Raw genomic sequence first — 11,536 nt, 5'->3', positions numbered from 1 at the left:
GAGGCAGAAGATGACTATTACACAGTAATTTGGGCTGTGGAAAGTGAAATGGCAGCAACTGTTATCCGATTGACTGCTCTGTGAAAAAGAGGTCAGTCAGGAGACCATGCTGCACAGGGCTTTTGCTGTCCAGCTCACATCCACAAGCTCCAGAAGCTTTTATCATGAGGGTAGGCTGAGTTTTCCCACAATGTCAGACATCTCATTCTGGGCTTGGGTTTTGAGGCTTGAATGAATGTATAAAGCTGCACACTGGCTTTATTTATGCAACATCTTAGCCAGGTTTCAGGCACTGGAGTTGTAAATTACATCACATCAAGGCATGAGGGAATATTATAGAAAGCCAGATGGGTCTTGAGAAGTTTATATATTTATTTGTGTACTTCAGTCAAATATCTTGTGATCTGTAACATCACCCTGGCATAAAAATGTTTCAGATTTCAGACATCATGCATGCTTTGAAGTTAATGCTTCTAAAATGAATGCTTTTTTTTCTTGCAAAACTTAACCATCCCCATAGAGTGTAGTCTGAATGGAAAAAGACATTAATCTACTTATTATTTGCAGAACTTTTGTACATGCAAAACTGAGACTGTGGATTTGTTTCCGTACATTTTTGTAAGTAATTGAATCCATTAGTTTTTGCTATGGAATCTCACTAATCTGTCCATTGAACCCTATTAAGTATTGATGTTCATTTTGTGAATAATAAATGTGAAATAATAAGTGTGAAAACAGTCTCTTGCCATTCTTGTGTAATTTTTACTCGAAGAATCATGAGAACTTAGGGGCAAACCAAATCTGTAAAACACACTAACACCACAAGAGTAAGATATAAAAGCTATTTATTCAAAAAAATGTGGTGGTGTCAAATCACATACACAAGCCAATATTGAGCTACAAACACAGACCAAACAGTTCTATAAACAGAAATTGGAGTGTTCATATACCATAGTACCTGAAAAAGACCGTTAATAAAAAGGAGTCCATAAGTATCTCATCTCACTTTTTCTATATGGCTCCTTGCTGAATGTCTTTGCCTAAGTTAGTGTACAATGAACCAGAGGTAGAGTCCCAAGTAAAGCATCTAATGCCTCAGGGCTCCATTAAAAACCTTTATTCTTCTAAACAAAAGGAAAGCCTAGCCTATAGTTTTCTGTATGACACTGAAGTAAAGCCTCTTTGCTTGAACAGTACGGCATTCCCAAGCGCATTTGGCATTAACCTAGATTGAGACTGTGCTTTGTTAAACCATCTTAGTTTTCTTCCCCTTCAGACTCCGACTCTAGAAGAGAAGAAAGTAAAATATTTCATGTAGTTTGCACAAGGACACGGATGTGGTTCCTTAAAAATAACAGAATATCCTTCCAACACTCCAGTTAAAATTTTCATCACACCTAGTACCTCCTAGGAAGGGTTGACAGATTAAAGAGAGTAAACCAGAAAGCAATGCACAGCTTCAGAAGACAAAGATCTACACTGTTACGCTCCACAGGGTAGTTCTTAGTTTAGGGATCTGTCACTAGTTACATGTTACTACGAGTTGGATTTGATGGTCCTTGTGCATCCCTTTCAACTCGGGATGTTCTATGACTCTAGCTTACCATGAATGATTCTGGTCCTCATCCGCAGAGCCAACCAACGCATATCCAAGCTGAGTTTAATTAAGAATCAGCATCCTTTGTTTGCTCTTCTAATCTCTGCGTAGGCTGTACTGCTATTATCCAGGAAGCACCCTTTTACCTATTTGCTCTGCAAATATCAGTCATGATCATCATACAGACTACTACTCTACAGCAGGTATGGAATCAGTACAAAAGATATATATTTTTTAAATGATTTGTATAGTATAACATTAATTAGTAATTTAGGAACATGCACACTGTTTTTGTCACCTAAAGCTATTTTGCATCATATTGCATTTCTGTCTTGGTGTTCACCTGACAGGAAAGGGCTTGTTGACACAAATATAGCAAGTTTGCTCTGAGAAATCTGATCTAACACAATCTGCATATACTAACAGCAATACTTTGCCTTCAGTGGTACTGGACTTCGTAACTAAGGAAATCTGGGAGAAGGGACATGCAGAAAAGGGTGAAAAAGAAAAACAGAATGGCATACAAGCAGAAGATTAAAGGGTATAAAAGTGTTTTTAACCAAGATTGCTAGTATACAGTGTGAAAGGAGCTATCATTTTTGTTTTTCTATATATATATGTGAATTGCTACAAAGACTTACCTGTTCCTTAGCATTACTAAGTTCCCACTAAAAGTCTAAAAGAATCAACATTGCAGGGATGCAAATGAACACTAAGAATTATATCCCTAGCTATTACACATGGATTGATCATCCTAACTGACATGGACTTCCTTTTTGAAGGATGTGAACTTGGCAAAAATGGTAACTTATTTGTTCAGTACAAAGAATAACACATTTATGGACCAAAGAAACCAGTTCCCCTTCCCAGTAACTGTTTTAACACAGTAAACGCAAACCACATATTTTAGCCTAAGCATTCATATAGAATGAATTTCAACCACAGTGGCACAGGCAGGCTTAAGTTTTGTTCATGTGGTCAGTATAGATAATAGAAAAAGAGGTATCAATATCAAAAACCATCAGCTTGTATATGCTAACACCAAGGTCATCATGCTGTCATCAGTGCTAGCTACGGCAAGGTAGCACAGTGATGTCAGCGCATGCTACACTTGCACTGCCATTTGGCTGTGAAGATGTTCCCAAAGATTTTATCCTACCTGCAGAAGCTTTAAGAATTTATCTACTGACAAGTGGTACCTGATGACTTAAAGAGTTAATAAGGACACCTTAAATTAAGAAGCAGCAAGTGCTGTTAGGCTTGAGCATGACTGTAAACAATCTGGAACAGTCAAACCCACTGTCTTTTATTCCAAGGCTGTAGACTTCATGTGCCTTGTACAACTAAAATGTGAGAAGAAACACATTTGGATTCACAAAGAGACTGACACATTGCTTTAAATGAATCCATACCTTCTTCAGCGTTTTGCAGCCACTCCACAAATTTCTTCATCTGGTCAAGAAAAACACTTTTGCCTTTAGCAACATGTGCTTCTTTATACCACTTGAGGATAGCTTCTTCACTCAGAACATCAGCTGAAATACAGATCAATGTTTGTATGTAGTCATTGTACTTTTTAAGGTTAAAAGACAGGGGGAAGAAAGATAGTACCTGGTTTTGTTTTTTAAAGGCAGCATAAAATAAGTTAATATGGTCACAATGGAACAAGTTTTGCGTTAACTATAATAGGCTATAAGGACAGAGTATCTGATGCATATTAGGGATCCCAGATGCAATTAAATGTGTTAGATGTAAAATAAAGTACCGAATATTGTGCTTTCACAAAGGGAAGTTCTCTATTCATCTGCTTTAAATACACCATGTAAGATAGTTGATTAAAAATCCATCTACACATCTTAGAGGTTACCACAAGAAGAAATACCGTGCTTTTTCTTGCTGTTGGATCACAGAACTGTGCATGGCTCTAAAAACCTGAAGCAAAAGATATCTCCTGACTGCACAGTTAAAAGACAGCTAATAGGGATTTTTGGACATTTTTCCCTAGAAGTTTTATATTGCTTTTAGGTAATCAGTTTTAAGACTACCATTCATTCAGACCACCCATTTTAAGGGAACTGCTCAGATGGACAGCACAGCTGACATTCTTCTGTCAAGTATCAAGAACAAAATAACTGTCTGAGGGAGCGTGAGACTGAGTGAAATTCAGAATAAAGAAATCCTAATAAGCAGCAAGGACACTTATTGTTTCCAACAGATGCAAATTTAGGTCTAGCAACAGACCCCTAGCCCCAGGAACAAAGCTTCTGTGATCCAGCCAAGCCAAATATCTCCGTAATTGATGGCTGCGGAGGCAAAATCTGGGATCCACAATGGCATTTTGGCAGTTACATAATGCAGGAGGAAAGAACAAAAATCAAACTGTATTTGTTCTATAAAAAGACTAAAGACAGCTTTCTGCATCTCATTAAAATTTCCATTCTTCTTGCCTTTGAACACACTACCCTCCCTTGCTCTGCAAAATCAACACATTTATGTTGAGTGCTTTTCTGCTGCCTTGAACTCCTTGGTGTCGTCGCACTGATTTGGCATTCACTTGCTGAAGTGTGAACCCTGACCATCACCTTCTGCTGCAGCCTAAAGGTCACAGCAGATATGGCAGTGAAGAGAAGGTGGCAAACTGAATTAAGTGACATCCGATCAAATACATCTGATCAAACCAGACAGAGTAGGCACACTTCACATATGCTGTTGAATAATAAACAGATGGAAGAAACCTGGGATACGTCTGAACTTAATCAAAACTACCCCAAGACATCCTATAGTAACTGAATGCAAAACATCTCCCTGAAAATTTGGAATTCAGTGAGTGCATGACTGTAAGTTACCTTGTCACTCAGACACTTTCAAACTTAAACCTCTTCTGCAGTTTGCTGCAATTGACAGTAAGCTGAAAACACAAGGAGAGCAAGACTGCTCTGGCTGTACGTCGTTTTTCAGTACATGTAAGTTGTGCTGAGAGAACTCTACAAGCAACACAAAGCTGTTATCTTTCAGAAATCCTGACACCCCACAATGAATTTTTCCTCAAAAGTAAAAGCAGTACTGGAGCTAAAAAAGAGGTTTCACTTTGCATTAAATACTTGTCAGTAGTCTGTAGCAGCACCTCAAAAGCATTACAGCATTTAATAATTCAGGATTTTCATTTACCAAGCTTAAAATATATTTCACATGGGCTCTCATGAAGCTGGAATTTCATCCTTGTATGTAAATCATTTTCTTGATTTGCAGCCTATAAACTTGGTGGGTTTGTTGCCAAAGAGGAAAGGGAAACTTACCTCTCTCCACCCCCAACCCTAAATCTGGTAATAGCAGTATGCAATCTCACAACGTGCCCTGAAGATTAAAACATTCTCGAGTTGGGTGGATGAGGAATTTGCCTGTATGTAACTCCATAGCAATAAGCCTCCTACACCAACAGAGAAGAAAAAATGCTTTCAACTGCAAAAAGGACAACTGCAACTCTCCTTTCATTTCTGAGCAATATTATCTGAACTACATTCATGCCTCCAGTGCTCATGAGAGCTGTGCTGTCAGCACAGAGATGCTCAATTTAGCAATCAAGCAGGACAGGGTGTAGTTAATCATACCCCTAGGTTGCTTTGAAGCAACAGAACACTGGAGGGGACAGAAGGAAGAAGGGAATGACTCATTATATAAACTCATATAGCTGTATCATCTATGAGTTATTTCTCATTAAACTTGATTATAGGTATATTTTAACCGCTGAAGCTGAACTCTGTGGTTTGTGGGCATGTGCACATCATTTTCACTGCAGTCCCAGGTGATGTCAGCCCAAGAGACGTCTTTCCTGCAGCTGCAACCACCCTCCACTCAAGCCACCCACTGCGAGAGCCTCCAGGGACATCTGTCTTGAAAGAGAGAGGTTGCAAAGCAGAGCCTTTGAAGAGCCCAATTTCTTTACTGCAGGGTTAACTGGAATGTTACTTGAAGTTTAGGTCTCAGCTTCATACTAAATCACCCAGCGTGAATGCGCTTCTGCTTTTAACTCAGACTGCATAGACATCAGTGGTAAAGAGGAGCATACGCTGGCAGTTGCCAGCACAGTCAATCAATCTGCAAATTTCACCTCAGCTCTACTGCAGACAACTCATCTGGGAGGACAGCCTTAAGGCAAGAGCTCTTTCAATACGGGGAATGTCACCCACAGTACAATTACGGTCTTTAAGATTTATTTTTTTCCTGGGAAGATTTTGCATCCAGTACCAAAAGACGGTACTTGGATACTGAAGATCATTTAAAGATAATTGGATTCTATCAAGAACAGAAACCCACCAAAACCTGAATGTCAAGCAGAACTTGAAGATTCAGTTGTAAGTGCAAGATTCCTACTGTTTGAGAAGAGAGTCTGCATCTTCTGGTTACGACACCTCCATACTGCAGGGGAGCATCTCTGAGGTCTAATTGGGCTACAGTAGACTGGAGTACTATTCCACAGGCACAAGAGATTTTCTCCCTCCTCATTATTTTGTAAATACTGACTCACCTTTTAATGCAGAGGTACACAGACACTTTGTGCCTGCTAAGGGGGTTTGTTGTTCGGAGGATGAAATTTTGATCCTCAAGAATGGTTATTAATTTCAATAGTGTCACGAGTTCACACTTGAAATTTCCAAGTTGGACACAAACTAAAAGAAAGGAGAGTCTGCAAGCCTGGACTATTTTGTATAAGTGATTTGCAATTTTTCTGGACAGATTTCTGATCCTGTGGCTGTGCTCTTTAAGCTTGGCTAAAACACTAATTACAGTAGCACTGCTTCTCTGGTTACCACTTAAAGCCAATGTCACTGCCAGGAATTAGTACAGAACAGGACAGGTTATTTTCCTCAGTACTCTACCAGGAGCACAAAGATATAATAATGTCAACAAGCTTTAACCAACTGCAGAACTGCTTTTGTAGATTATACCTACAAACTGGTAAAAATATTACATTGCACATTGTTTAGAGATGCGACAGATTTCAGAACAATTAAAAACACCACAGGTTTTCAGGCCTTCTAGATAGTAATGAACCTAACCACTCCAATTAATATATTCAGACATTTCCAGGTAATTCCTGGGAAAGTAATCCAAGGGCTATTTGGTAATGTAAAAATGGGAAGGATTTAAACCCAAGATGTTAAACTAAACTTGTCAAAGCATGGGGTGACAATCACATCTCCAATAATCATCTTCATGCCCAGGAAACAATCCCTCGTGATGAGTAACAAGCAATAAGCAGTCCACATGCCTGCTGGTAAATAGCTGCATTTCTGACTGCCTGTCCACAGATATCCAGATGCCTGTATTTGTCTCTAGGTACCTTGAAACCTCTCCAAATCCTATATAAGTTACAGATGAAGCACAACAGAAATGGGAATACAAGCATCTGCTGTTCCCTCACTGCCAACACAGCCATTAATAGCTTTTGGGGGCTGTTCTCCTTGACTAATAGGAAGCATAAGATACACTGTCATCAGCAAAGAACCTGTGATAAAGCATGTCTCTAAAAGGACTGGAAGGCTTGTTTCTAGCAGAGAGGTAAGAGCTGGGGAGGAAAGGGTGAGGTCCGCCAGCACTGAAATGAAGCCGAGGCAGGCAGCACCCAGTCCCCATTTCAGGCTGGTATCTTCCTCTAGACAAACCAAAGTCATGAGCAGCTAAAGTGTGATAATAAGGATCATGTGGGAATCTTTCCTGGTTAATGCAGAAGCACACCCTCACCTAATGGGCACAGTCCGACTCCAAAGCTGCCTTAAATGGATGGAGCTAACAACTTCCTTACCATGTCCAGGCTCAAAGGGGTCCTACTACTACTGGCTGTAACATCAGGCTTGCAATTGCTGGTAGGCAACAGTATGTTTGTCAAATGGGCAAATGTAGCTTCAGCCTGAATGGGGGCAGGAAGTGCTGGCACCTGTGCTGCCTCATGACTGCATCACATGATAGAGCAGGAGGAACTCTGGCATGCCTGCCCAAGACACTCGAGACAGATATGGGCACGTGCACTCTGAATATTGCACATTCTGAACACTCCATACCTGCTGCAGTGTGCTTTCATGGATGGGCCATGGCTCCTAACGTTCTTCTAGACATCATGGGATATTGTGACACATGTAGTGCCGAGGCTAAGGTCTTCCCATCCTTCCTAACTAGCCTGCCCACGTACATCTCCAGAGTCAGAACAAGGGCTTGTGGGGTGAGCAGAGTAGGTGGGAACTGGATTTTTGCAGCACCTTAAGTTTAATGTACCCATTTGTACTTTGTTTTTAGGTTCTTTGGAATGTCGGGGTTACTCTTGCAGGCTAATGCAGTAGTGAACTTACAAAAAAAAAAAAAAACAAAAAACTTGAAAGGAATCCTATACAAAACTATTTATTTTAACCATCGCTTACTGTCCAACTGTACAGGTCTTAAAATATTGGCTCATTCGCCACGTGCAAAGTGATTTTTCCTTTTCCAAAGAAAACTCAATATAGTGCTTGTTGCAGGTTGCACTGTCAGGTTTTTCTTCAGTTATTCATGATCTTTACAAATTATAGAATTTGAAGGCAGAGGGACCACTGGGTGTACTGCTTTTTCATTTAATCATTGAGGCCACAGTATATTGACAGAAGGACGGAAATAAATCTGTCTGATTCACTTGTTTCACCTTTTGAAGCCATGAAAATATCAATTTGAACTTGTTTGACTTGAATGTGCACCTGGACACCACAGGGTGAACAAAGGTCGGTGCTGGGCTTCTGCTCCTGCTGATTTTTCTCCTTCAGCTATTTATAGCAGGAATGTCAGAACAAACTGTTTGGCACTCACCCATTGCACACACTGCAAGACCATTAGTCTCTATGACAACCTGATCTGAATAAACTTGCTAAGAAGTCTGCTTCACAATAAAAAAATAAATCTGTCAAACTGTGGCATCTGCAATGAACTGTCAGGGGAAGAAAAAAGGAGAAGAAATAAAGAAGAGCTCCATTCTTGCAGAGAGGGAATAACACTGTACTGGGTCTTGCTGGGATGGAGTTAACTTTCCCTGCAGTGGCCCATATTGGTGTTGCGCTCTGCATCTGTAGCTAGAACAGCATTGATCTCTCACCAGAGTTTTGTCTATTGCTGAGCAGTGCTGGCACAGCACCATGACCTCCTCCAACTCCCCCCTGCCCCCAGAGCCAGCAGGCTGGGGGTGGGCAAGAGGTGGGGAGGGGACATCACCAGGGCAGCTGACCTAAAGGGACATTCCATGCCACGTGATGTCACACTGGGCCATAAAAGTTGGGAAAGAACTGCTGTGCCACAGCAGCTGGGAGAGAGGAGCGAGAAGCAGCCCTGCAGCCCCAAGGTCAGTGCAGCAGGAGGGCATGAGGTGCTCCAGGCATGCAGCAGCAGTTCCCCTGAGGCTGAGAAAGCAGCTATGGTGGAGTTCAGCTGCCCAGCAGGGTAAAAATCACCACAAACACCCCCAAAAAAACTTGAAAAATCTTCCTGCCAAGATAGTTTGCTCTTTCAAATTTTTAAAAAAATAAACTCTAATTTGTTTTTTAAAGCTGTCAGAAATGTACAAAGATTTCTTCTCAGACCTGGTAATATACTAGGACAAAAATCCCCTCAGACTGTAGATACTGCTTAGATCCTGCTCAAGCTTGACTGTAGGATAAACAGAGAAAGAAGGGCTTGGTTTGACTTCTCCTGTTGCCACACACTCCTTTGAACTAACAAAGTGTAAAGTGTTTCAGAGTTCAATTCAAACATATTTTTGCATATGCAGTTACCTAGAGAACATCAATTTCCTATTACATCATAGGTGAGCAGTTGGCACACAGCAACTACACCACAGGAGAATGGTTTGAGCATTTAAAATTAAGGTCTCCCTACAAAGGGGCTACAGTCCAGCCCTGCCTCTAACACATGCCCATAACATACTTAATAACTTCGTTCAACACAGTCAAGTCAATGCCAGGTCCAATGTCCATGTACAGTATATGACAGTGCCTAAAGACTTTTACCTTTATAAAAGAGTACCACTATCTTCTGAAAGGCTTTCATGAAGTGGATGTTGTCATAACAGTACTCCTGCACCTTCTGGAGAAGAATCAGCTCTGACTGGCCTTGAGTGCTGAAGACAGCAAGCAGAGGGGCGTATTGCTGAAAGGAGGACACACAAAAAAAGCAAAGTGCATATCAGTATAGAAAAAGTAAAATAAACGTAACTTCTTAGTTGTATGCATCATGAATTTCATCACTGAAAATGTTTCACTGAAACCGTAGATTTACTTGCCAATACATTTACCTAAACATATACAGTGCACATATAAATACCCATGAGCATTCTGTAACGTACTGCATGCTGTGAACTAAATTTCAGTATGACTTTTAGATACTGAATTTTGTAAAATGAATTTATGAGTCCACATCATTAAGTACTGGTGTTTGTACATTTCACAAGACAGCATACAGCATGTAGATTAAGGAATGACACTTTATTGATGGTCATTATGTAAGATATCCAAGGATGAAGCACATAAAACTATAAATCTCCAGTTTTCCAGGGGTTTCAGAAGTCTCAGGGAAATTCAGTTACTCCCATCTAACTGTGTTCAAGTGTCATTATTATTCTTACCACCATCAACCTATCATGAAAACATTGCTGTTTACCAAAGCAAAGGTTGTCAAAACATGGCACTAAGTGCTAATGAGATTCTGATAAGACAGCAGCTGTATGTTTCATCATCTTTTCCTGGAGTTTATTAATATAATAAAAGAAAATATTTTTCACTTTATGCAATTTGTATTATTTCAGATCCTAAAATTTAAAATTACATTAAAGGATCAAATCTGAGTCACTCTTTCCTTAAAAAATGACAGTTTTTATATCCATCTCTCTTTCTAATTTCCTTTCTTCTTAGCCTGCAATGAGTCCAGCTAAGGCTGCAATTTTAAATTTAAGATACTATTAAAAGCATTTTTCAGAGCTGAAGGGAAGAAAGAATACCCGTGATCTTCAGATCCCCTGGCCATAAATATAAGTTAACATTACTATTTAAATTGTTCTCGCATTGATCAGTTCAGCCTTTCTTTGTTTTCAATAATACTGCTTGGCTTTTACCAGCTGGAATTGCAATGGCTTGATGTAACGGTGTTAAACCTGTGTGACTAGGGCTCCCAACTGGTAATGTCAGGTAACTGAGCACCTTAGGCAGCAGTGATATAAACGTTCAAAAACATGCTTTAGGACATCTTTACAAGGGGCTAAATCTTGAGGATGTTACTCAATGTGATCCACAGGAAAAAAAAAAAAATATTGAAACACATGAAAAAAATGAGCACAATCTGAATTATTTTGCAAAAGATATTCTAGAGCAACCTGTATTGGCTATTAACTTAGAGAGAGAGCAAGAAGTCATACAGTAACTAATAAGAGCAGCTAGTCAACCAGACAGTGTAGTTACTTTTGGAAGAAGCTGTTTTACAAATTATGAAAAAAAGACTACAACACTGCTAACACTAGATGTTGAGTTTTTCCACTTCAGAAAGGTATACATATGTTTTCAAAAACAATTTACTTTTTACTCCACAAAAATTATGGGACTGTGGGTAGCAAGATTCCTCCCATTCTTCTCTTCGGCCCTATAAACATCCAGCCGTTACTTAGTCAAGTTGCAGGGAGGCAGGGCAATATACACTGCAGTTTGTCTAGTACTATCAGCAGAACCCAATCCCATCCACAGGTCTGTGATTTGCAGCTGCCTCTTGGTGTTAAGTGATTTATTAAAAAATATCTTAACTTCTCAGTTTAGAAATAAGAGATCCTCATATTGCTAAGTTGACCGACTCCCTTCACATTCCTCTCGCTCATTAACTGGTACAGACTTAGAACTGGAAGTTTCACAAGTGTCTAAATGACTGAGGAACCATAAAATTAGA

The 11,536-nt window shown here is 39.8% G+C and overlaps 1 protein-coding gene across 1 annotated transcript in view; it reads right to left on the bottom strand.

Annotated features, from left to right (window-relative positions):
* Positions 1-828: 828 nt before the first annotated feature.
* Positions 829-11,536, bottom strand: part of BZW2 (basic leucine zipper and W2 domains 2) — a 55,528-nt gene continuing 44,820 nt past the window's right edge. The window contains exons 10-12 of the mRNA XM_032181855.1: positions 9,619-9,757; positions 3,010-3,132; positions 829-1,285 (exon numbers count right to left, since the gene is read on the bottom strand). Coding sequence (XP_032037746.1) covers positions 1,257-1,285; positions 3,010-3,132; positions 9,619-9,757 — 291 coding nt within the window. The 3' untranslated portion in view covers positions 829-1,256. The remainder of the gene's footprint in view (positions 1,286-3,009; positions 3,133-9,618; positions 9,758-11,536) is intronic.

This window comes from Aythya fuligula, chromosome 2 (assembly GCF_009819795.1).
Source record: "Aythya fuligula isolate bAytFul2 chromosome 2, bAytFul2.pri, whole genome shotgun sequence".
Taxonomy (NCBI): Eukaryota; Metazoa; Chordata; class Aves; order Anseriformes; family Anatidae; genus Aythya; species Aythya fuligula.
This window is presented reverse-complemented; position numbering and strand designations above follow the sequence as displayed.